This window comes from Hyaena hyaena, unplaced genomic scaffold, assembly GCF_003009895.1.
Source record: "Hyaena hyaena isolate Hyena2069 unplaced genomic scaffold, ASM300989v1 scaffold_562, whole genome shotgun sequence".
NCBI lineage: Eukaryota > Metazoa > Chordata > Mammalia > Carnivora > Hyaenidae > Hyaena > Hyaena hyaena.
In genome coordinates this window covers 31,144-59,014 of record NW_024081198.1, presented here as the reverse complement: position 1 = coordinate 59,014, position 27,871 = coordinate 31,144, and the positions used below count along the sequence as shown (strand labels likewise).

Genomic DNA, 27,871 nt, shown 5'->3' with positions numbered 1-27,871 from the left:
AGGCAAAATCAAGAGTCGGACGCTTAACCAACTGAGTGCCATCCAAGCACCTTTAAGTATTAGGGGTTTTAATACAGTTTTGCTGAGCCTCACCCATATCTTTGATATCTTTGCTTGTCATTTCGTATCATATCTCTGACCTTCCTTCTGGGATCATTTTCCTTCTGTCTAGATTTTCTCTGTTGTAATTTTTTGAAAATAACGATCTCTTGGTGATAAATTCTCTCAATTTTTATGTTAAAATGTCTTTATTTTTCTTTAGGGTTTTTTGCCTTGTTATTGAAAGATAATTCAATCAAGTATATCATTCTAGGTTGACAATTATTTGTCTCAGTTCACAGAAGATACTCTTGACACTGTCTTTTGGCTTCCTATCTGCTGGTGAGAAGCCAGCAATCCACTGATTTGCCATACTTTTTTGGGCGATTACTCTTTACTTTCTAGCTGTTTTTAAGATGAAACTTTTCCTATGTAGTTTGGCAGTTTCACAATGTGTTTAAATGTGTCTCTTTGTTATGATTCACTAGGATTCCAAGATCTGGTGTCTGAAAAATTCTCAGTTATCTCTATTACCTCTTTCCCATTCTGTTATCATCTTTTTGTACTTCAATTGGACATATATTAGACATTTTCATTATATTCTGTGTGTCTCCTGACCTTTACTTCATCATGTAGGCCATCTCCTAGTCTGTGAGCTGTACATGGGACCGATTATTCAGATGCATACTAGTTGATCAACTGTCTGGCTTTGATGCTTAATGCGTTGCTGAATTTTTAATTGTTTTTTATTTTTTGATTTTTTTTCCTATCTGCTTAGTCTTTTTATTACGTCATATTTCCTACTTGTATTTGGGAGTTTTATTTCTTTAAACATGTTAAGTTTATTCATTATTCTACATTTGGCATTTTTTATTGTTTTTTGTTTCTCTTGGTTCTAATAATATTTTGTCTATGTATGTTTAATTTTGACTGTGAGCTGCTTATTTTCTTTGAAAAAAGATTTTTGGTAGGATTTATTTTAAAGTCAGAAAAACAGAACTGAGTATTTTATTTTTTTAAATTTTTTTTTAATGTTTTATTTATTTCTAGGAGAGAGAGAGAGAGACAGCGTAAGCAGGGGAGGGTCAGAGAGAGAGGGAGTCACAGACTCTGAAACAGGCTCCAGGCACTGAGCTGGCAGTCAGCACAGAGCCCGACGCGGGGCTCAAACCCACGAACCGCGAGATCATGACCTAAGCGAAAGTCGGATGCTTAACCGACTAAGCCACCCAGGCGCCCCAGAACTGAGTGTTTTAAATTGAATTCTCTCCTTGAGATTTTTGTTTTCTTTTAAAATAAGAAGTGTGATTTTGAGTCACAAACCCATCTGAAGCCAGCTTGTGGTTACATCTCAAGATATTTTTCCTTTCATTCTACCCAGTGCCAAACAAAACATTTCTTTGTACCCGTTTACATAATAAGATTTCTCATTTGCTGTTACCTTTGAAGGTATAGTCCTTTGTAGTCATAGATTCCCTCTTGGATGAATACAGGCATCTACATCCCATATCATGGGCTCTTGTCAAGGGAAAAGCTAAAAAATCAAATCCTCCAGGATTTGGTACAACTTTCAGGTCAGAGTGAGCTTGGTACACATTCTCCTCTGATGTTCCTGCTTTCCCTTCGTTTGCTTTCTATAGATTCACTTTCTTTGATGTGGATGAGTAATGTTTAAAAAGATACTTAGGGGCCCCTGGGTGGCTCAGTTGGTTGAGTATCTGACTTCAGCTCACGTCATGATCTCATGGTCCATGGGTTCAAGCCCCGCATCAGGCTCTGCGCTGACAGCTCAGAGCCTAGAGCCTGTCTTTGGATTCTGTGTCTCCCTCTCTCTGCCCCTGTTCCACTTGTGCTCTCTCTCCCTCAAAAATAAACAAAGGTATCTAAACATATTTTATCCAGTGTTATTAGTTGTTTTACTAAGGAGTGCCATTCATGGTATCTAAGCTGTCATACTCCTGAAAGGTCCTGGTTGTGTAAAATCATGGTTAAACACTTCCTCTTCTCTTGGGTTTAAAGTGAGTGAGATGAAAACTCCCAGGAAAGAGAGAGAAAGAGAAAGGAAGAACGAAGTCCGTGCGTTTAGCACTTATTAGTTTCAGACCCTGTGTAGTGTATGTAGTGTAGGTCAGCGGTAAGTAAGTAGATCAGCACCCTTTCCCACAGCTCCTAGCTAGGAGGTGCAACACTGAGGCTGCGGAAGAACAGAAGGAAGAACAGTGACAGTGTTCCTAGGAATGTTAAGGAGACTTTTCATCTTTCATTTCATTTACACCATATGCCAAATTTGTCAATGATTTTCTAATATTAAAGAGAAAACTTTGGATCCTCTGTACAGTAGGAACTGGGCAAGATTTCAAATTTCTTAGAGGTAATATATTTGTTGTAACAGAAGATGTTAGTATTGGGTTGAAAGTGATACTGTATAATTCTTTGAATGCAGTAACTTAAATAATATAATGTATTGAAAAGAAAATAATTAGATTTAGAAATAAAACACTAAATTCAAGAAAACTAAATCTATTAAGAGCAGAGGACATGGCACTGAGAAAGTGGATTTCAAAACATTTTATGATTTATTTTTTAATGTTTTTAATGTTTTATTTATGAGAGAGAGAGAGACAGTCTGAGCAGGGGAGGGTCAGAGAGAGAGGGAGACACAGAATCTGAAACAGGTTTCAGGCTCTGAGCTGGATGTCAGCACAGAGCCTGGTGTGGGGCTCAAACTCACTAACCAGAAGATCGTGACCTGAGGCGAAGTCAGACGCTGAACTGACTGAGCCACCCAGGTGCCCCTAAAACATTTTAAAATAAAAGTGCACTGGGCAAAGAGATGCTATTGGAGGGTCATTCAGAGATAGAAATCAGGATTTCCAATCTCAGAAAACAGTGAAGCAAAAGCAGTGTTTAACCCAGCTGGGTTGAACTACAGTTAAAAAGGGGAGTGAAGGATCAGCTGAGCCAGGAGGACAGAATGTCGCAATAGCGTGAATGTATGCTGGAGTCAGTGAAACCGAGACGGGAGACCGTGAAGACAGACAGTGAGCCAGGGCTCAGGTGGGTGAGGACGCTGAAGGGCAGAGCGGAACTGCAGTGATAATGGGCGGAGATGGTATGCGCTTCAAAGCCTGAGTTGACGGGTGGGGATAATGAGAAGTTTCAAGACTGATACTTGGGGCCATGGTATAGGAGTCTGCAACTCTGGGCGCGCCAGAATGAAAAGCTGCATTCAACTTGGAAAAGATCAGAAGGGGCATTTTCTTGCGAGAGTTAAATGGAGATCTGTCTGTTAGAAATTTTTGTTTACTCTTCTGCTAAATGCTTAAGTCTTTGTCCATTTTCCTGTATTCTGGAAAGGACACACTGGTGGGGAATGAGGCTACAGGAGTAAAAGGAGCGTGGGAAGACGAAGCTGGCAGTCACAGGTGGAGGCGGCAGCAGGGCTGCAGCGCGGAGGGCCTTCCAGAGAGGACTTGTGGGCTAACGTGAAGAACAAGGGAACATGCACGAGTGTTCTGTCTGCATAGGCAGGCGGGGAAATTATCTTTCTAAACAACAGAAGGGATAAATTGAAAAACATTCTTGCTGCTCTGCAAGCTGATTTAAACTAGGATTTTGGGTTGAGGTGCTGTAGAACAGCCTATGTTGGTCGCAAGTCCACTGGTCTTTCCGAAAGAAGCACCACACTTGAGGAAGTCATTTTACACAGACAGGTAATACCAAACTGAAGGACGCTGGTCGGCTGCTAAACTAGTATCTTAGTTTTGAGTTCTCCTGAACCTAGGTATATCCCTGAGGTTTTTCTGCTATCAGCTAAAAAACAAATGAACAAAAAACCCTTGGTGGAACCTATTTAGCATCAGAAAAAGAAAATAGGGACAAATACTTAAACATAAGAGATAATAATGAAAAAGAATAAATAAAACATTGGGAGCTTAAAGCACTGCCTATTTTTTATTTTTTTCCTATGTGACTGACTGCAACTGTACAACTTATTTTTGCCAGGTGGCAGTTAGGAAACTAAGGTTGGAAATGATGACTTAACTCCCTACCTTGGCATCTACTTTTATTCAGGCTTCCACCTTTTTAAAGGAATAAAAAGGTATGCTTTGTTCTTTTCCTTACAGTTCTGCCTAGTATCTAAGGACCAGAATTAGGAAATTGCATGATGGAAAAATAAACACTAACAAGTAGTGCTACACCCCTTTCTCTGCTAACAGCACTCAGAAAAGGGTTGCAAAACCTCATTAGATTTGTGAAACACTGTAAGAGAAAGTAAACACCTGCAGATCTTAAAAGTCCTTGCTATGCACTCTGAAAATATATTTTTTAAAGGATTTTTAAAATGTTTTATTTATTTTTGAGAGAGAGAGAGAGAGAGAGAGAGAGAGAGACAGAGTGTGAGCGAGGGAGGACAGAGAGACAGGGAGATAAAGAATCTGAAGCAGGCTCCAAGCTCTGAACTGTAAGCACAGGGCCGAATGCAGGGCTTGAGCCTACAAACCGTGAGATCATGACCTGGGCCAATGTGTGTAACAGCAATTTGGAGATGGTAAAAAAGGGAGTTGGTGAAATTGAAGACAGAAAAATTGAAATAATCTAATCTGAAATGTGAGCAGTCAAAAAAAAATGGATGTGGGGAGCTTTGTCTTTGATTAATGTTTTTATTATATATAACCTTCTTGATAAGGCTACTAGACTAATAAGTCAGGGGAATGCTGGGCCAGAACGCATTTTTGACAGTGGACTTGATTTTGAATGTGAAGCAGATGACAGTATTTAGGTGCATTTATTCTTGACCCCCACCACTCTGCCAGACTGACTTCAGTCTTGTAACAGGGAGATGAATAAAGTGCAATGATAGAAATAGGAAAGGAAGATTTATCAATTGCCTGAGAATTTTTACCACTGTGCTCCTTCAGGAGAGCATAAACTCCATGAGGGCGTCCAGTGCATATTTTTAACCTGCACTTTCCTTCCCAGTTGCCAGGACCTCTCATTAGTTCCGCTCTCTGAACTGGGGGGGGGAGGGTGAGAACAGGTACAGGGAATCTGGGAATGCACGATGTTTAGACACTGAGGCAGACAGAATGCTTGTTCCAGGGAAATCAGTCAGTTGGCAGATGGTGTCAGGTACCAAAATAGTGTTGGAGGGAAGACTTTAATTCCTTGAGTGTTTCTCAAAGTGTAGTTCAGATCACCTGCTTCAGAATCACCTGGAGTTCTCGTTAAAATGTCAGTTTTGGGATACAATTCTAGGCTTGCTAAGCAGGCAAGGGTAGGTCTTGGAGACCTGCAGGTACCGTACACAATTCTTATTTCTTTTTAAAAAAATTTTTTTTAATTTGTTTTATTTCTGATAGACAGAGAGAGAGAGACCATAAGCAGGGGAGGGTCAGAGAGAGAGGGAGACACAGAATCTGAAGCAGGCTCCAGGCTCTGAGCTGGCTGTCAGCACAGAGCCCGACGCGGGGCTCGAACCCACAAACCGTGAGATCATGACCTGAGCCGAAGTCAGATGCTCAACCGACTGAGCCACCCAGGCATCCCTACAATTCTTATTTCTAGGGGTTGGGACCTGGCAAAATCAAGGAAGAGACTGAGTCCGAGGGCAAACATCAGAACTCTGGCACTGTTAGCATCTTGGCTGGAAAATTCCTTGTTGTAGGGACTGCTGTCCTGCTCACTGTCTGAGGGTCACCAGCATCCCTCGTCTCCAGCCCTCTAGATGCCAGTAGCACCCCCTCTCCCAGGCGAGACTGATTTCTTTCTCTTTTCCCAGCCCCTCTAAGATCTGTTTGGTTTGTGTGATTTGGGCAATATTCAGGAAGCAGAATCAAGGCCTTGTTGAATGGACTGGGAGTCTAGCTTCCTTTTAAAAGTACCAATCAAGCATTGGTGGTAGAAAGTAAGTAATATAAAGTAATACTGTAAAGCAGTAAGACACTCCAGAAGCTGCCCAAGAAACATTAGGTTCAGAGAGTAGCACCTCATGCTTTAGGACAGAAAATCTAGAAAAAAAAAAATTCTGCGGCATGTTCACTGTGTACTCAATGTTTCAATTCCACATGAAACACTGCAGTTAACTAAAAAGTACATCCATGAAGAATCTCAGTTAAACTTGATTCATCTTGTTTAAACTAGCTATTTCAGCAATAATTCCATAATAGCCCGAGACCTCTGTAAAAACACTTCCAATGATTATTTTATTCAGAAAAAAATCCCAAAAAAACAAATAGGAGACAGAAACAAAAATTCTGGTCATTTGCAGTATCTATCAGCCTTCAATTTGGCTCTCCTGTTTAAACACAAATGATAAAAATTATGTAAAACATGCCATATATAGTCAGCTACTAAATATATACTCAAACTCAAACTGTGTTCTCAATTTTGATTATTGTATCACCATCCCACTTACATTAAAATATTTTAATTAAAATTTAACTTTTCAATGGTAGTTTCATACTATACACATTCTGTTCTTATGAAAGTCTTTCCTAATCTTTAAGAAATGTTGCCTAAGAGCTTTTTCAATCCACAACAGAATTTTAATTGCCTCTGAATTTAAGCATGCCCTAAACTTCTACTTAACAGGGTGGCAATGTTCTATTTTCATTAGTGTAAAAGTTATTAGACACGGACCTTATTTCTTGTGTGTCCATATACTGATTTTTTTTTTTACATCCTTATTTCTTAAAACCACATACATGCTTTCTCAGCAGGAAAAATTCTTACGTAACTTACTAAATTCAGATAACAAAACAATCAACTTCGTTAACAGGAAATACATGATGAAGCATCATCTTTATAAAGTAATATAAAGAGATGTTTTAAGACGCATTTTGCAACACAAGACTTGAAGGAGTGGCAGATTACCACACTCTCTTTCAATCTTGCAGTTAATGTGATTTGTATTTCTAAAAGTACAGCCAACCCTCTCTACTCATTTTTTTTAGTATTATAAATCTAGGACATTGCTTACCTAAAAAGGAATAGCAACAGATAAATATTAATAATATGCTTTGATAAATATCCTGTACACTTCTGAATTCAACTTGGTAAAAGTGCTTCAATTTCATTTACCTCACTTAGTAATTTTTAAATTGATCTATTTTTACCTCATTTTTAGGAACGTGTACTACCCTACTAGAAACCACTGAAGTTTGAAATTAAACTACTTCTTTATAGCCCTGGTTCTAATAGTTATAAAAAGATGATGATAAATAAATTCATGAAGGAGCTTCAGTCAAACCTGAATTTCTTACAACAAAATATTTAAGTTTTTGGAACCTAGCTATCTTTAGGTATTCTTTATTGGTGATCTTCTCCTAGACTTAGCATGTCCTTTTAAAGTAACATTACCATGTTCACAAATTAGAAGACAAAAACTTAAGAACTGTAGTAACTGAGAAAGAACATTGGTTACACATATGCCATTTCTACTGAACCCTGAAAATGGCTGGAAATAAGTAAAAATACCCTACCTGTCCAGAAGTGTTTCATGCAAAAATCCATCCTTCCGGGCCTTTTTGAGAATTTTACTGTCTTCTTTACTTATTTTAAGTTTGTGGTCTTGGAAGCTTTGAAATTTCTTTCTGTTAAGACAATTCCTTTCTTGAAAATCGTCTCAAACTTTGATTATACGTGCTTACATATGAAATTACAAATATTTTTAAAGTCTTTCATTTATTTAAAAAAACTAAGCGTATTTCATCAGTAACATAGAGCTTCTCAGCTGCAGAGATGACCTCGGTGCTCCGCCCTGCAGGGGGCAGTGGCGTGAGCAGCAGCACAAGGCCTTCCTTCCACTGAGGGCCACTGGGGGTCCCTAGTGCTGGCTCTGAACGTCTGGTCGGCATCATATACTAATAAGCTACAGTCATTCTGTTAATGAACAGGGTGCACAGACTAACCCAAGTAACTTTAGCTTTGAAAGCCAGTGGGATAATTAGGAAAACTGAAGTTCTGAGAAAAAAGCAGCCTAGTTGTTGGTCTTAGAGTGTGTTATGCCTCTTGTCCTCCGGGCCTTGAGAAGGACCCATCAAATCTATAAGGTCGAAAAGGAAAAGAATACATACACATAATTGATTTCACACTGTTTAACATTTCCTTTGTCTTCTTCTGGAATATCATCTTTTTTCTTAGTTTCTTTTTCAGCACAGGATCTAATCTGGACAAGGGAGAGAACACTACAGGTTATACATGAATCTTCCCCTTTCCCACTTATTTCGTAAAAACCGTCTAGATGATTTATTTCTTATGTAAAAGAAGAAAACAATCAACTTAGGAATTAGATCCAGAAAAAGACAGGTTCTAGATATGTTTATATATATATACGATTTATATAAGTAATTGCTACTATAGGTTTCCCTAGAGCCCTTGCATCAAACACAGAGCAATTTATTTGGAAAAACATTTTATAGATCAAATCCTGCTGAGCAATTAGGCAATAATTTAATTTAATGGTGGATCAAAGTAAATATTCAAATTATTCTGTAAATAGTGTTTATAAGACTGAAAATTTAAGATTGTATTTTACTTTGCATAAGCTATTCCCAAAGCCATTAAAACTTTCAACATTACACAACTCATTTTTACCTAATTGGAATCTGTCCTTCTAAATCTTATGTCCTCATAAATTGTGACAGATATTTACTATCATGTGCCATAAACTGACACAGCAATTGGGGTCCATGGAGTGGTGACAGAAGTCAGGCCCGTGGAATTGGCAATTTGCAACTGGAAGGACCGGGATTCTATCTCCAAAGATTTACATTTCTGAAGTAAGCTCTGTGGCTCAGAGCTCAATTCCTAGATTGCCTAGATAGTAGTGACCAGGGGCGCCTGGGTGGCTCCATCAGTTAAGCGTCCAACTTCGGCTCAGGTCATGATCTCACGGTTCGTGGGTTCGAGCCCTGCGTCCGGCTCTGTGCTGACAGCTCAGAGCCTGGAGCCTGCTTCAGATTCTGTGTCTCCCTCTCTCTCTGACCCTCCCCTGCTCACGCTGTCTCTCTCTCTCAGAAATAAATAAAACATTAAAAAAAAATTAAAAAAAAAAAAAGAAAGAAAGTAGTGACCAATAAGGCGTGCACCAATGCCACGTGTGTGACAGGTTTGGTTAGTGGGGTCCTTACAGATATGGGGAGGTTACCGGCCAGGGCATGTGACAATACTACTTTCAGCAGAGGGGAATGTGCTCTGCTAGGTAAGGTTAGGCTACAAAGGTGGATGGATGATACGGACTAGCAGAGCCTGCAAAGTAAAATGCAAGGTGGGAAGAGTTCTGGATTGTCACTGCTCAGATCTTCCAGGTACCTGACTAACCAGATGGACCAGGCAAATGTGACAGCTGCTGGGGTGCCTGGGTGGCTCCGTCGGTTAAGTGTCCAACTTTGGCTCAGGTCTTGCTCTCACAGATCGTGAATTCGAGCCCTGCATTGGGCTCTGTGCTGACAGCTCAGAGCCTGGAGCCTGCTTTGGATTCTGTACCCCCCAACCTCCCTCACACACACTCTCTCAAAAATAAACATTTAAAAAAATTAAAAATTTATAAGAAGTTGTAATTAATGATAAATACAGCATCGTATTGTTTTTTTCCATGAAGTGCAAAGTTACTGCATTTTATTTGCATCGTTTTTCTTCAAAAATCATACTGTTAGGTAAGTGAGAAATCCACCAGTATTTTTTCTCATGACCTATTTTCTGAGAGTTGGTATGGTATGGAATGTCAGTAGTTCCCAGTCAGTTGGGCCTGGGTACATATCCTGTCTCAAATGTAGCTAGCTGTGGGACTTTCATGAAGTGACTGATCAAACCTCCTTTGGCATAAGAAGGGCCAAAGGCCGTCCCCTCCGAGGAAAGTTACTCGCTACCTCCAGGGAGCACTAGAAACATTCAAGACAAGGCATGTGCCACCTTCAGCAGAGTGCCTATGGCTACTTGCTTCTGCTTTTTCTTTTGTTTACGTAACTAGAAAATGTAATGACTAACGCTTTTCATACACCTTGTAATTCTGCTTGTGGGAATGTGCCCTCAGATACACTTGCACAACTACAGAAGGATGAATATTCAGTTATGTGTTACAGCACTGTGTGTAAGGGCAAAAGACAGGAAGGCACCTAAAATTTGCATTTATAAGGAACTGATTAAATACATTGTGGTACATCTCTAAAATGGAATATCATGTAGCTCTTAAAAAAAAAAAACAAGAGAAGGGGCATCTAAGTGTCCGACTTCGGCTCAGGTCATGATCTACGTTTGTGAGTTTGAGCCCCACTTCAGGCTCTGTGCTGACAGCCTGGAGCTGCTTTAGATTCTGGGTCTCTCTCTCTCTCTGATCCTCCCCTGCATACACTCTCCTCTCTCTGTCTCCCAAAAATAATAAAATTAATAAATTAATTTTAAAAAAAGCAAGAGAAAATTTTTTACATAATGATAAGGGAAATTTTCCAAGATACAATGTTAAGGAAAAAAAAAATCAAGTTCTAAAACGAGTGTGTACTGGAGGGTAACTTTAGTGTAAAATTATAAACATATCCATATTTTTATAAACTCTGGAAGGCTACAGAAGGATGGTGGTGATGTCTTAGTATGTTTGTATTTTAAAAATTTTGAACCATGTGAATATATCTATTTAAAAATTAAATTTTAGGGGCGCCTGGGTGGCTTAGTCGGTTAAGCGTCCGACTTTCGCTTAGGTCATGATCTCGCAGTTCGTGGGTTCGGCCCCGTGTTGGGCTCTGTGCTGACTGCCAGCTCGGAGCCTGGAGCCTGTTTCGGAGTCTGTGACTCCCTCTCTCTCTGACCCTCTCCTGCTCACGCTGTCTCTCTCTCTCCTAGAAATAAATAAAACATTAAAAAAAAATTAAATTTTAGGGGCCCCTGAGTGGCTCAGTCGGTTAAGTGTCCGACTTTTGCTCAGGTCATGATCTCATAGTTCGTGGGATCAAGCCCCACATTGAGCTCTGTGCTGACAGCTCAGAGCTTGGTGTGTGCTTCAGATTCTGTGTCTGTCTCTCTCTCTCTCTCCCTCCCCCACTCATGCTCTGTCTCAGTAATAAATAAAAAGGAAAAAAAATTTTTAAATAATAAAAAATAAAAAATTAAATTTTAAAATGCAGGGTTTAAAAAGAAAATATAGGCTTACGAAGCATGTGGCCAGATACTAAGACGTGGGGGTAAGATACAGAGTAATTTTTCTATCACATGGGACAAACAAGCCACCAGTTATGGGATTTATAATTAAAAATAAAGGTTATTTGGATCATAGTATAAAAAACTATGCATTATATCTTTAAAGTGATAGTAAATGACTACTCAACATTTTAAAGGGATACATCATATATGTGACATGTATTAATGTATAAAAAGTCATGATTACCTTTATCATTTCTTCTTCTCCTGCTGTTTTACTTTTCGCTTCTATATCGCCTGCCTCATTGCATCTAATAAAGCAGCTATTTGAGGCCAACAGAGCCATTTTCCCCTATGTAAAACAAAACAAGAAAAAAGTCACAAGAAAACTTACAAAACAATTCTTAGCCTTGAGAATGACATTAATTCCTCCTCTTACCCCCAAGTCATATTGTTAAATTGTTAATTTAAACCTGTAATTTAAAGCTGAATCCCTCTTAGCAATCAAGTTTTCCTTGCTCCATCAGGAACTTTCATGTGTCTTTTTCATTTAAATTTTTAAAAGTGTCTTTCCCCAAAGCAAAGTGCAAGGAACTTCCCTAACATTCTGTACGAGTAGTAGTATCTGGCTAATCATCATGGTGGCCTGATGATATACTGGCCTTTTCTGTTGATATAATTTTTATTAGAAGTACCTCATCATGTTAGTAGGATCACCTAGAAGGGGTTGCATGAAATCAATTTAGTGGGTCCTGCCCGTATTAAAAAAAAAAAAAAGACACATAAAAAGAGGTACAACTGTAAAACTCCCTTGAGCCAAAAGGTGAGGGGCTTGCAAATGAGGACATACCAACCATTGTTTGATCTCAAACTCTACTCGGGTGAAAGGTCAGGGGTTGAGCAACCTAGCTCCTCCTGGCTGCAGCAAGCCCCTGAGATGTAAATCTTTAATTGACAGTGTGATTAGAACAGTCAAACATGTTCTTCAAGCAACTGTTAAGCCACCTTAACAGTTAACCCCCCACCTCTAACCGCAAAATTCTCGCTTCTGTACACCGGCTTCGCCCCCGCTCCCTATATAAACCCTGAGCTATGGCTCGATGGCGCGCTCTTCCGAGGACTCTTTGGGTGCTTGGGAGGGGCCATCCGGCCGGACTAAAATAAACCTGAATAACCAACTCCTTTTGTGTTTGTGGGCTTTGTCCTCGGTGATTCTCCTTTGGAAAAGGTGGTCCAACACAACAGACTAGAAAATATTGAAGTGCACAACACAAAGATTAAATAGGTATTAAGTACAGTGTGTGTACTGGGCTGCAATGTAAAAATGTTTTTCTCACTGGACTGAGGTCATAAAAAGTTTGAAAGTTGCTGACGCAGAGATTTTATCCTAGGAGATGAGGGAATGAGTCTAAATAATTCTCTCTTTTGGGGGGATGTATTGCATGTGGAAAACACCGTGAGATCCTATTCTGAATTCGTTATTGTCTATTCCCACTGGTGCTATGCAGTTACCAAACTCCTCTTCCACCCATCCTTCCTGTTCTTGACACAGTATCCCCTCTTACCTCTGTATGGTGCTAAATACATAGAGCTGTAGAGAGCTCTGTACAGACCTTGATATAGTATCTCCTTTCGCTCAGAGACTGTTTAGCTCTGGTATATTTTTGTTCAATCCTTTCTGCTTACACAAATAGAAAAAGGAACCTATATGTTAGGGTTTTTTTTTTTTTTGAACTTAAGTATTCTGAAATAAACAGACACTTAATAAATCATCCATCCATTGCTAAGTGCCTATTTACTAAGATCAATAGAAATTAATGTATTATCTTCATCCTTCTTTTGTATTACAACTATCTTTTGGTACAGTATTTGCTTTTGAGTTTTACCATGAACTCAAATGTTTACAGACTAATTTGATTTTAGTGAGCCATTATCACTATTTACTATTTAATGCACAGAATGTCACAAGTTGGCCATAAGCTTGCTCCGCTGTTCTCTTACCAGTCTCTAATGTTTGGATCTTTAATGAAAAATAAGAACTGAATCGAGGCACCAACGGTATACAGAAATGATGGTGGGCAAAAATATTATTGGTATTTTCATTGCACTATTCCCCCCCACCCAGCTTTATTGAGATATAGCTGACAAAATCACTGTGTAAGTTTAAGGCATACAGCGTAATGGTTTGACTTACGTATGTTGTGAAATGATTACTTCAATAAGTTTAAGTAATCACTTAAACTTCCTGCAGTTACAATAAAAAGCAAGCATAAAATGGAAAAAAAAAATTTGTTTCCGTTACGATGAGAACTCAGGATTTATTTTCTTAACTTACCAGTACATCACACAGCAGGGTCAGCTGTGGTCCTCATGCTCCACATTGTATCCCTGGCACTTATTTACCTTGTAACTGTAAGTCTGTGCCTTTTGGCCACATTCCTCCTCTAATTCTTGCTCCCAACACCCTCACTCTGGCAACCACAAGTCTGATATCTTTTTCTGAGTTTAAGTTAGTTATTAAATAAGATCCCACATATAAGGGAGAGCTTATAGTTATCTTTCTCTGACTTATGTCACTCAGCATAATGTCCTCAAGGTCCACCCATGCTGTTGCACACAAGATTTACTCATCTTTCATGCCTGAATACTATTCCACTGTGTGTGTGTGTGTGTATATCTATACATATAGATATATAGTATATATCTGTATCTATATGTATCCATATATATGTATAGATACACACACACACACACACACACACACACACAAACACACACAACTTCTTTATCCTTTCGTCTGTCAGTGGATGCTTAGCTTGTCTCCATACCTTGATCTTGTAAACAGTACCACTATGAACACAGGGGTGCAGATATCTTTTCATGTTAGTGAAATCTTTTTGTTTCCTTTGGATATATTCTTAGATGTGGGACTGCTGCACAGAGGTTCCCTTTTATTCACATCCTCAAAAGCATTTATCTCTCGTCTTTTTGAAGATGGCCATTCTAACCGGCATGAAGTGACATCTTACTGTGCATTTGGTTTGCATTTCCCTGACAACTAGTGATGCTGAGCATCTTTTCATGTACCTGTTGGCCTTTCGTATATCTTTTTTTTTTAAATTTTTTGTTTTGTTTTATTTATTTCTGAGAGAGAGACAGACAGCATGAGCAGGGGAGGGTCAGAGAGGGAGACACAGAATCTGAAACAGGCTCCAGGCTCTCAGCTAGCTGTCAGCACAGAGCCCGACGTGGGGCTTGAACCCACGAACCATGAGATCATGACCTGAGCCGAAGTCAGACGCTTAACCGACTGAGCCACCCAGGTGCCCCTCATATATCTTTTCTGGAGGGGAAAAAAAAAGTCTAGTCAGGTTTTTTGCCCATTTTTTAGTTGGGTTATTTGGGTTTTGTTGCTATTGAGTTACAGCAGTTCTTTATATATTTTGGATATCAACCCCTTATCAGAAATCTAGTTTGCAAATATTTTTTTCACATTTCTTAGGTGTCTTTTCACTTTGTTGATTATTTCTTTTGCTGTGTTGCGCTAAATTTTGATATCTTTCTAAGGTTGTAAGTTCATATTGGTTTTCTCCAATTTAATGTATTCTATTATTAAACTCTGTTTTTTGTTTTTAAGAATCTATACTCTCATTGACTGTTAAGGACTGTATCTTACCTTGACAAGAAGCTTTTTTTATAAACAACAAAATGCACTTACATCTTGAAAGACTGGTTCCCATTGTTCTCTTGGTCCGATTGCATCCGAACGCCCCACAACAAGTCCATCTGAATTAATACCAAGGTATTTTCCATAGCCAGATTTCAGGGCAATTCTTTAGATTAACAACAACAACAAAAAATGTTACAAACTGAGAGAAAGAAAATTAAATATGGAACATAAAAATAATGTGGGTGTGGATAATAAAAATCCAGACTAGCCACAGTCCAAATTTTCAAAAGCATATGTCTAGTGACAACCATATTGGAAAGTGTAGTTCTCTCTCCATAATTTTATATTCTACTTATAAAGCTTCTATTGCATGCTGTCAAACTGTTTCCCAGAAAAAAAAATTCTATCAGCTTAACATTCTCACCTCAAAACAGGAGAGTACTATTTTACCACAGTATTTTTAATATTATAATTTTAAAAAATTTGGAATATCAGATACAGGAAAAAAGTGTCATATTTTATATTTTAATCACTGTAAGTGACATTTGTATTTCTTTTCCTTTCCCTTTAAATTTTCATCTTTTTCTTCATTTTTCTATTGGGGTCTTATTTTTTTTTCTTAGTATTATGAGTCCTATATACACATGTAAAGAATAAAAATTCATTGCTTGTTAAGGTTGTTGCACATATTTTCCTCATTTGCCTATTTTATGCTTTTTTTTTCCAATTGTAAAGAAGTTAGTGTTTATTGATTGCTATTCTGCTGCTTTTATTCTCCCACCATACTTATTTGCCACTTAAAGAAGGTATAGAAGTAATAATCTTAATGTGAGTTTTTCAAAGCAAAAAATAGGATTTCTAACTTTTTAGCTTACCAATCCCTTATGATGCCAGAAATTATTTTTATATTCACTTATAGTTAATGACAATATAATACAAATGATTATCACACTGATGCAGCTAATTATTAGAATACTGAAATTCCATTTCTGTGTATACTACCCAAAGTATCATTCTGTACTTTGGCACTATGAAAATATAAAGTCAGCTTATGAAATGACTGTGAAAATAGTAAATATTCTTTTGGTCTTTGTGACTATGTAACATTCTCTACTGGTTTTAATAATGTTCCTTTCTCCTATCTTCCAGTTTATCTCTTGCCTTCTGACCAGTGAGTTTACATATCACAGCAGCATCAGACCCCACTGTGTCCTACGTCTGTTTTCTTTACGTGATCTTTCTTCTAACCTATATCTTATTTGGTATGTGACAGTATTAATCCTAATTTTTTCCTAGTCTAGATTATATACTGCTAGGAATCATCTATGCTTTTATTTGGAGTTTTAATTCTCTTTCAAAGACACAGTTACTGCAAATGAAATTTAATAATACTTAAATATGGGATATATATTGTATTTTTAAAATGTCACAAATACACTTTCAAAAAGATTGTTTTGCTTTTTACCTCAGAATTACTCTGTGGAATTCAGTTGGCTTAATTAATTCGCTACACACTGGGGATTTTCCGTGAAAAAATTTAAATTTAAAAAATTAAAGGTTACTAAATTATAGTTCAACATACCTGGAATCAGACAATTTGACAGCTGTAAACTGCTCTGGAGGACTAGGGCCCTCATCAACTATGGGGAAAAAAGCATTTTGAAATAAATTTGACATTTGTTACAAATATACATGTAAAGAGATCCTTCCGTTTTAAATAAAGTAGTTTTCTTTTAAAATTAAAATAAGAATATTGTGATATTTTAATATATTATTCAAATTCAAAGTATCAAGATCTACCTTAGCTTCTTGTAACTACAGCGTTAGTTTTACACACTTAATAGGGAGGTCAGCATGATGCTTAATCAGTCACTTTTAAGATATTTTTGTTTTGGGGGCATCTGGGTGGCTCAATGGGTTAAGTGTCCCAACTTCAGTTCAGGTCATGATCTCATGATTCATGGGTTTAAGCCCCACATCGGGCTCTGTGCTGACAGCTCAGAGCCTGGATGGAGCCTGCTTCTGATTCTGTGTCTCCTCTCTCTGCTCCTCCCCTGCTTGTACTCTCTCTCTCTCTCAAGAATAAATTAATAAACATTAAAAAAAAAGTTTTTTTCTTTTTGTGTTTTAAAATGCACTTGATACAGGGGCACCTGGGTGGCACAGTCAGTTAAGTGTCTGGCTCTTGATCTCGGTTAAGGTCATGATCTTGCAGTTTGTGAGTTCAAGTCCCACATCAGGCGTGGATGATGCAGAGCCTGTCTCTCCTCTCTGTCTCGCCCCTGCTTGTGCACATCCTCTCTCTAAATAAATAAGCTTTAAAAATATATATATAAAATGCACTCCATACATAGACAAATAAGCCCTTAATATTTAAAAAACTAAATGCTTTAACTTATCTAAGGGATGGACATTCACACCAAAAGATACCGCTTTTTATCTTCAGTTACTTCCTATCTCATTAGTGCTTATTCCAGTCGTCTAGAAGGAATAATGAAAACTTCAAGTTGTCAATCATGCTCTGGGTTAGTTTTAGCTAAAGGTCTAAAGAATAAAGCAATTAAAGCTTTGACTCAACCAGGATTCCCTTTCAATTTCAATTATTTATGTTGTTTTCGATTTCCATAAATACTCTTCTGGAACCATATAGAATGTTTATAAATGCTTGTAACTGAAAAAGAAGGATCTGCCAAAAAGTGGTAAACATTAAGGAAGGAAAAAAGGCGAAGAGTCAAATGCAATGGATTTGTTCCTTTGAATCATACTGGAGATTAGTTGGAATTTGGCCAAACTGAATGAATGTTATAAAATATATACTGTCAGTGGTCTTTTCCCTTTCATTGCTTCTACTAGACACAAACCTTCTTTATGTGGAGCTCCCAGTGTAAAAAGTCCATTGTCAAGTGCATGTATGTAGGTTCCTTTATCCATTTCAATTGCTATGGTTCCTGAAATTTCACCAAAGTTTGTAACTGTCCACCAGATTCCTAAAAAGTAAAACGAGTATTTTAAATTTGTTAGATCTGATACAAGGTTATTTGTTGTTCCTGTTGTTATAAGTTATTCTTTTAAAACTTTTTACTTTGCAGTTGTAAGAAATAAGACAGAGCAATCTCTAAACCCTTTACTCACTTCTCCCAGTGGTAACATCTTGCATGACTATAGTACAATATCAAAACCAGATTACCCTTTTTACAAACCATGAGCCTTATTCAGATTTCATTAGTTTTACATACACTCATTTGTGTGTTTATATATAGGTGTATAGATGTGACTACCACAATCAAGACATTTTTTAAAAACACAGACTAGCAGAGCACGTGAAGGCACAAAATGATAGAGAACAGTCTCTCTCATTCCATCCCCAGCCATCCAGGATTACTTTTCAGAGGCAATGACTATTACAACCTGTTTCTTAGTTATCCCTCCAGAAAGACTTCCCAGCACAGTATTTTTAAAATTTTTTTCATGTTTTTATTTAAATTCCAGTTAGTTAACATACAGTGTAATATTCGTTTCAGGTGTATAATTTAGTGATTCATCACTTACATACAACACCCACTGCCCATGACAACAAGTGCCCTCCTTAATACCTGTCACCAGGCCCCCACCCACCTCCCTTTCAGCAACACTCAGTTTGTCCTCTATAGTTAAGAGTCTGCTTTCTGGCTTGTCCCTCTCTCTTTTTTTTTTTCCCCTATGTTCACCTGTTTTGTTTCTTAAATTCCACAAAGGAGTGAAATCATATGGTATCTGTCTTTCTCTGACTTATTAGGCTTAATGCAATACTCTTTAGCTCCATCTATGTCATTGCAAATGGCAAGATTTCATTCTTTCTTATGGTCTAACCATATTCTTAAGATTTTAGATAAGAAACAAAATGAGCAGAAGCTATAATATACTATGTATACAAATAGAAATGGGTTTCTTTTTTTATTCATTTTTAAATTCAAGTATAATTAATATCCAGTGTTACATTAGTCACATATGTACACTATAATTAATTCTATACATTTCTCAGGGCTCATCAAGATAAGTGTACTATTTAAAAAAAATTTTTTTTTTAATGTTTATTTATTTTGAGAGACAGAGTACAAATGGGGGAGGAGCAGAGAGAAAGAGCGGCAGAGAATCTGAAGCAGGCTCCACACTGTCAGCACAGAGCCCAATGCAGAGCTCAAATTCACAAACTGTGAGATCACAACTTGAGCCAAAATCAAGAATGGGACGCTCAACCGAATGAACCACCGAGGTGCCCCAAGGAATTCTAATTCTCTTTCACCTATTCCCCTATCCATGCTGCACATAAATGCAATCCCTATCAAAATAACAACATTTTTCACAGAATCAGAATAATCCTAAAATTTGTATGGAACCACAAAAGATCCCAAATAGCCCAAGCAATGTTGAAAAAGAATAACAAGGCTGGAGGTATTACAATCTCAGATTTCAAGATAAACTACAAAGCTATAGTAATAAAAACATGGTACCGGGATCAAAACAGACATATAGATCAACGGAACAAAATAGAGAGTCCAGAAGTAAGCCACACTTTTGGTAAATTAATTTATGACAAAGGAGGCAAGAATATAGAATGGGGAAAAGATAATCTTCAACAAATGGTGCTGGGGAAACCGGACCACTTTCTTATACCATATCCAAAAATAAACTCAAAATAAAGACCTAACTGTGAGACCTGAACCCATAAAATTCCTACAAAAAACATAGGCAGTATCCATCCTTCCTGATTCTTTGACATCAGTCATAGATACATTTTTCTAGATGTATCTCCTCTGGCAAAGGAAACAATAGTATAATTAAACTATTGAGACTATACCGAAACGAAAAGCTTTTGCACAGTGAAGGCAACCATCAACTAAACAAAAAGGCAACCTACTGAATGGGAGAAGTTAGTTGCAAATGATACATCCAATGGGGGTTAATATGCAACTTATATAAAGAACATACACAACTCAACACCAAACCCCACCCCCAAAATAATCCAATTAAAAAATAGGCAGAGGACCTGAAAAGAAAAATTTCCAAGTAAGGCATACAGATGGCTAACAGACACACAGAAAATGTTTAATGGCACAAATCATCAGGGAAATGCAAATTAAAACCACAATGAGATAAGACCTTAACACCTGTTAGAATGGCTAAACTAAAAAAGACAAGAAATAACAAGTGTTGGCAAAGATGTGGACAAAAATGAACTCTTGCGCACTGTTGGTGGGAATGTGAAGTGGGACAGCCACTGTGGAAAACAGTATGGCGTTTCCTCAAAAAATAAAAAATACAATTACCATATGATACAGGAATTCCACTACTGGGTATTCACTCAAAGAAAACAAAAACACTAATTCAGAAAGGTAATGCATTTTTTTTTTTAATTTTTTTTTTTAATGTTTTATTTATTTCTAGGAGAGAGACAGCATGAGCAGGGGAGGGTCAGAGAGAGAGGGAGTCACAGACTCTGAAACAGGCTCCAGGCTCTGAGCTGGCAGTCAGCACAGAGCCCGACGCGGGGCTCGAACCCAAGAACCATGAGATCATGACCTAAGCGAAAGTCGGAAGCTTAACCAACTAAGCCACCCAGGCGCCCCAGAAAGGTAATGCATTCTTATGTTTATCGTATGAGCTTTGTTTTTGGGCTCTTTGCTCTTTCTGTTCTCGTGATCTAGGTATTGTTTTTATGCTAATACCAAACTGTTTTGATCAGGAGAGCTTTGTAATATAGTTTGAAATCAGAAAGTATGGTACCTCTAGCCTTATTCTTTCTCTAGATTGTAGGCTATCTGGGGTCTTTGTGGTCTCAAACAAATTTTTAGATTGTTTATTCATTATTTGTGAAAAATGCCACTGGAGATTTGATAAGGATTGCACTGAATCTGTAGATTGCTTTAGGGTAGTATGTGGATATTTTAATAATTTAATTCTTCTGCTCCATGAGCATGGAATCTTTCCATTTGTATATCCTCTTCAATTTCTTTTATCAGTGTCATAGTTTTCAATGTATGGGTCTTTCACATACTTGGTTAAATGTATACCTAGGTATTTTATTCTTTTTGGTGTAATTGTTAATGGGATTATTTTAATTTCTCTTTCTAGTAATTTGTTATTAATATACAGAAATGCAACAGATTTCTGTATGTTGATTTTGTAGCCTGCAACTTTATTGAAGTCATTTATTAATTCTAACAGTTTTTTTGTAGAGTCTTTAGGGTTTTCTATCTGTCAGATCATATCATCTGCCTATAGTGACAGTTTTATTTCTTCCATTCTGAACTAGATGTTTCTTTCTTTTTTCTTTTTTTGTCTTCTTGCTTTGGCTAGGATTTCCAATACTGTGTTGAATAAAAGTGGCAAGAGTAGGTACCCTTGACTTGTTCCTGATCTTAGAGGAAAAGCTTTCACATTTTCACTGTTGAGTATGAAACTAAATTGTACTTAGCTAAAAGAGAAATGTGTCAGTCATTAATAAGATATTAGATGACTTTCTTGCTAATTCTGTTAGGTCTGATAATGACATACTCCGATGTATTAAAAAACGGTGTAAAACAGAAGAGAGAGACTGACTTTATAAGCAATATACATTTATGTACACATGAGTAGAATGACATAATATTTGTGTTTCCTTTTAAAATTCTCCTGGCTGGCTTAGTCAGTTGGACATCTGACTCTTAATTTCAGCTCAGGTCATGATCTCATGGTTCATGAGATGGAGTCTCACGTCAGGTTCCATGCTGATGGTACAGAGCCTGCCTGGGATTCTCTCTCTCCCTCTCTCTGCCCTTCCCACTGCTCATGTGTACTCTCTCTCTCTCACTCAAAATAAATAAATAAAACTTTTTAAAGAATAAAATAAAATACAGTAAAAATTCTCCAGAAAGAAGTGTGTATAGGATATTATTTCAGAGTGGGAACGTATGTAAATGAAACAAGACTGTCAAAATAACGATCATTACTAATTCTGGGGGTATGGGCACACGGGAAATTCATTGTTATTTTTCTCGGTACTTACGAATTAGTTTGAAAATTTCCATTAAAAAAAGTTTTTAAAAATTGAATTTATTACATTACACAAGATTTTATTTATTTATTTAATTTTTTTTTTTTTTTACAAATAGTTTATTGTCAAATTAGTTTCCACATAACACTCAGTGCTCATCCCCACAAGTGTCCTCCTCCATGCCCATCACCCCCCTCCCCCCCACATCCAAGAGTCCTCAGTTTTTGTCAGCATTCAAGAGTCTCTCATGGTTTGCCTCTCTCCCTTTCCCCCACCATTTCCGCCCTTCTTCTCCCCCTTACACAAGATTTCTTATTCATCTAAACAGGGAAGGCTTTTTATAACCAATAAAAAATTAGTAAAATTTTCACTTACATTAAGTTGGACTTCACCTAATATCATATATACAAACTAATTCAAAATGGATCAGAGACCTAAATTTATGAGCTAAGACTATAAAACTCTTAAAAGAAAGTATATGGTAGAAGCCTCATGATATTAGACTTGGAAATCATTTCTTTGATAGGACACCAAAGGCACAAACAAAAGAAAAAGGAGAGAAATTAGACTCATCGAAATGAAAATCTTTTGTGCATCACAGGACATTATCAACGGAGTGAAAAGACAAACCACAGAACAGGAGAAAATATTTGTAAATCACGTATCTGTTAAAGGATTAACATCCAGAATATATAAAGAACTTAAGACTGTTCAAAAAATGGGCAAAGGACTTGAATAGATATTTCTCCAAAGACAATATACAAATGACCAATGAGCACATGAAAAATGCTTAATATTGCTAACCATTAGGGAAATGGAAACTGAAACCATAATGAGATACCATTTCATACCTATCAGGATGGATATTATCATGGAACCAGAAATAAGAAGTGTTGGTGAGGATATGGAGAAATGGAAACCCCCATGCACTGTTGGTGGGAATGTAAAATGCTACAACCACTATGCAAAAGAGTACAGAGTTTCCTCAAAAAATATAGAATGATCATATGATCCAACAATTCCACTTCCAGGTATATGCCCGAAAGAACTGCAAGCAAAACTCTGAAGAGAGATCTGTACAGCCATATTGATAGCAGAATTATTCATAAGAGGCAAAAGTGGAAGCAACCCATGTGTCCATTGAAAGATGGATGATAAACAAAATGAGGTCTATATGCACAATGAAGTATTACTCAGTCTTTAAAAAGAAGGAAATTCTGACACACGCTACAGCGTGGATGAACTCTGACGGCATCACCTGATTTCAAAACATTATGAAGTGACAGTAATCAAGACAAATGGATCAGTAGAATTAGAGACAAATCAATGGAACAGGGTCCAGAAATATGTCAACACATATAAAATCCATCGATTTTTGACAAATACATCAAAGCAGTTTACCGGAGAAAGGAAAGTGTTCAACAGTGGTGCTGGGACAACTGGGTATCAATAGGAAAAATTGGAAAAAAAACCCTCTGGGGCACGTTGGCGACTCAGTCGGTTAAGCGTCCAACTCTTGATTTTGGCTCAGGTCATGATCTCATGGTTTGTGAGTTCAAGCCCCGTGTTTGGCAATGTGCTGACGGCGTGGAGTCTACTTAGGATTCTCTTTCTCTTCCTATCTCTCTGCACACCCCCTTTAAATAAATAAACATACAGAACATAAAGAACCTGGACTCCTCACACCATACCAAAAATTAATTTGAAATGGATCACAGATCTAATGTAAGAGCTAAAACTAGGAAGGTTCTTAAAGAAAATGTGGAAAAATTTCTTCATGACCTTGGGGTAAGCGATAATTTCTTAGATTGAGGATATAAGGTAGTAGCTATAGTAGAGAAAGAGAGTAGTAAAGTTGTATAAAAGCTAAAAACTTCTATACACATATATCAAATCATGTTGTACACCTAACACTTAATAAAATGTTACATGTGAATTTTATTACAGGTGAAACAATTTTCATACTTTTGCTTTTAGAAAAATTCCATTTCAGCAAATTAAAAGTCAAACCACAGATTGGGAGCAAAGACTGATAAACAGAACTGTGTTACTTCTTGGTGAGAGTATAAAATGGTGCAGTCACTTTCAAAAATTCTTGGTGGTTCTTATACAGTTAAATATTCACCTATCTTCTGACATACCAAGTTCCATGTCTAGATATCCACACAAGATATTTACCCTAATTTCAGAACTGTTCATTTGCTATTTCAAAAAAAAAGAGAAATTTTCTAGATTATTAGCTTTATACCATTTCCTATAAAATGTAAGGGAAATTTATGAAATTTCAAAATCAACGGGCCAAGTTTTAAAAGAGGAAAAAAATTGCCTTAAAGTATAGATGTGGAAAGGATAGAAGGACTAAACAGAAACCAGGCTGGTTAAATTTGTTTGGGTCAGTTTATCTCTGGTACCATTTACAGGCTACCGTGATGCTCTGTGTTGTTCAATTAAGAATTTCATTCATTTCACGGTATACAAAGTAATCATTTTTACTGTGTACTATTTTTACTGTTCCTCTAGGGACATGCGTATCACTGGCTTCTACAATTAAAATGCATACATGTTCAAAGAAAATAATTTGTGAAATATATCTGATTAGATACTATTTATCTATATCAGGTCTTTAAAATTATGTTCAGAATCTCTAGGCCATTGTAGTATGATGGTATCTTTTAAATCACAGAGCTATGTTTCCTCTCTCTGTGCCTTGTTCTGATGATGAAAAAGGCATTAGTGACATCTACTGTAGTAGACAATAAAAGGAATCCACAACTATAAATAATATTGAACACTTTAAGAAAATATTTTTAAAGGCATCTCAACCTGTGTTAACTTTTCGCATAATAAAGTATAGAAAACTGGGGCACCTGGGTGTCTCAGTCAGTTTAGCTTCTGACTCTTGATTTTGGCTCAGGTCATGATCTCACAGTTCGTGGTATCAAGGCCCACGGATTCTCTCTCTGCCCCTCCCCTGCTCGTACCCTCTCTCTCTCACATTCTCTCTCTCAAAAAACAAAAAAACCAAAAACTTACCAACAATATCAAGTTGAGTTTCTTCATCTTCTTCTCTTTTTCTCTTCTTCTCTTTGCTCTTTTTCTTCTTACTGCAGGAGATAATTCATATAGATGAGTTTAGATGTTATATATATAGATGATTTGATGTTAAATATCACAAAATGCAAACTTAGAGGAATCTTTTAAGCTGCACATAGATTTATGAGTTATTGATTTACAGTTGTCTACACCAATATACCTTCTTACTTCTAATCCTGAGAACTTACTTCTGATCCTGTATGTATTGTGTTACAGTTAAGAGAACAGACTCTGGAGCCAAACTGCCTTTTTAATCCTGATATTGTCATTTCTGAGCTCTCTCACTTTTGGAAAACTACTTTATCTCTTGTCAGTTTCTCACCTATAAGATGAGGATAATAATTTAACTGCTCTTAAGGTTACTGTGATGACAGTTAACATGTATCTTCATATATTGCTGGTGAAAATGTAAAATGGTATATAGCCGCTTTAGCAAATAGTTTGGGGTTCTTCAAAACCTTAAATACAGAGTTACCATATGACCTAACAATTTCCTCCTGGGTATATACCTAAAAGTGAAAACACATGTCCACACAAAAATTTTACAACAATATTCATAGCAGCATTACTCATAATAGCCAATAAGGGGAAACAATCCAATGTCCATCAACTCATGAATGGAGAAACAAAATGTGTTATATCTATACAGTGCAATGTTATTCAGCCATAAAAATAAGAGTACTGATACATGCCACAATGGGGATGAAGCCAGATACAAAAGGCTGCATATTGCAGGAGTCTGTTTATGTGAGGTGTTCAGAACAGACAAACTGATACAGACAGAAAGCAGATGAGTAGTCACCAGGGATTAGGGGAAGAGTGAAATGGAGAGTGACTAGTGATTATGGGGTTTCCTGCCAAGATGATGACAATGTTCTGCAGCTTGAGAGTGCTGAACTTCGTGAACACACTAAAAAGTCACAAAACTGTACTTTAAAATGTGAATTTTATGGTATATGTATTATATCTCAGTAATAAAAAAATACAGGGGTGGTTCAAAAAAAGTTATATGCACAGTGCTTTTTAAAAATTTTTTTTAATGTTTTATTTATTTCTGAGAGAGAGAGAGAGAGAGAGAGAGAAAGAGAGACTCAAGACAGACAGACAGCATGAGCAGGGGAGGGTCAGAGAGAGGGAGACACAGAATCTGAAACAGGCTCCAGGCTCTAAGCTAGCTGCCGGTACAGAACTTGATGCGGGGCTGGAACCCACAAACCGTGAGATCATGACCGGAGCTGAAGTCGGAGGCCCAACCTACTGAGCCATCCAGGCACCCCTATATGCATAGATATTGGCACACAGAAAGCGCTGTATGTGTGTTAATTACGGTGGAGTTGTGATCACTGTAAGACACACTTGCCTGTATTTTCATCACAAGGTAAGCTTTCCGAAGTTAACTCTACCCTCTCTCCTGTGAATGCAGACACGTTTCAGATTTACTCAGGATAAATTCTTTGTGATTCCAGACATGGAAGCAGAGTTCCCAAGGGCAGCGGCTGCAGCTCGCTGCTTGACACTTTCTTTCATCTTACCTACAAGTACCAAAAACCATCACCGAGACAGGATGAAATGCTTAGCTTGTATGAAAAATCAACCCTGAGTACATCTGCCAGTTAAGACAGAGTTGGAGGCAGGAGTGGGAAGACACCTTTTTGTAAAAATCTAATAATTATAAATCACTACAACCTTCTCCTTGCATTTGGCTCTACGTACTGTGTATGTTATCCGATCTAATAATCCTCATAATAATCCTTTTAAAGTACCGTTAATATTTCTTAATCAACGAGTAAATGGAAGCTCAAGGATATTGCCGCAAATCGCAAAACTGGTGGGAGTCGAGATTTGAGTCCATATCCCTCTCAAAACCCACATCTGCATATTGCATTAAAAATTACTTAAGAATCTTTGGGGGGGGCGGGAGACAGGGGGAAAATAATGATCCCTCATAAAGGAAGTTATTGTTATGGCCTATGTCATCAGACTATGGCAGACCCTCCATTAGGAGGTCTGGAGGGGGGCCTTATCATGGACCCCAACTCGTGGCTCCTGGGCTACTGGTCTCGCTCTCCTGTCTCCCCCCTTTTGAAGGCGACAGTCGGGGCGCGCGTCTCTGGCAGCGACGGTCCAGGTGCCAGGAACTGAGTCGCAGCATCAGTCCTCGCGGGATCAGATAGGTTTCGGCGAGACTCTCTGGCAGCGGGTGGAGGGGAGGGGACGCACACAGTCCCGCACAAACTCTGGCCTTACCTCTTCGCCTGGGTTCCCTTGAGCACGAGTTTGGTGGACTTCACATACGAGTATTCGGCCATGGTTCCGGGGTTACTGTATAAAGAGGTGAGAGCGAGCTAAGGGCAAAATACCTTCCCCGGAGTAGGAACGCGCGCGAGAGCCCCAACAACAGAAACAGAGGGGAGGCTCCCCCAAAAGCGCACGTAGCCGCGGGAGTGGACCCCTTCGGAGTCCTCGGTGTTTTCCACCCGACCGCGGAATTCTACTTCCTGTTTACTGTCTGGGACTACGGCAACAGCAGAGGGCCGAAATACGTCAGGGTTCCTTTGCTCTGTCGTGAGCCCGGAAAAGTTCCGGCTTCCCGAAGTGAGGACACCTGCAGAGAGCGCCCTCTGGTGGACACAGGGGGTCTAGTAGCTGCGGTTGGCCCCGCGAGGCACTCTAGAGGTTTCCTCCTGCTAGGCTTCCCGGGAAGGCGACAGTTTGATGGGTAACCGGGTGAAATGACTCAATCAGAGCTCCTGGTCCCACCAGCTATGAACTGGGCCTGACCACCCGGCGCGGCCGAATGCATCATCGGGCCTTAGATGACTTAACGAGCCATTTCTTTTCTTTTCTTTTTTTTTTATTTCTAGGAGAGAGAGAGAGAGAGAGACAGCGTGAGCAGGGGAGGGTCAGAGAGAGAGGGAGTCACA

The 27,871-nt window shown here is 38.1% G+C and overlaps 1 protein-coding gene across 1 annotated transcript; it reads right to left on the bottom strand.

The window, feature by feature from the left end:
* Nucleotides 1–6,218: 6,218 nt before the first annotated feature.
* FRG1 (FSHD region gene 1) lies at nucleotides 6,219–27,745 on the bottom strand. The gene is made up of 9 exons (XM_039256301.1): nucleotides 27,195–27,745; nucleotides 24,888–24,958; nucleotides 17,704–17,829; nucleotides 16,425–16,482; nucleotides 14,891–15,005; nucleotides 11,420–11,524; nucleotides 8,118–8,209; nucleotides 7,524–7,634; nucleotides 6,219–6,337 (listed from the first exon to the last, which is right to left on the bottom strand). The coding sequence occupies exons 1-9, from the start codon at nucleotides 27,254–27,256 to the stop codon at nucleotides 6,301–6,303; spliced, it is 777 nt and encodes a 258-aa protein (XP_039112232.1). The 5' UTR covers nucleotides 27,257–27,745; the 3' UTR covers nucleotides 6,219–6,300.
* Nucleotides 27,746–27,871: the final 126 nt, after the last annotated feature.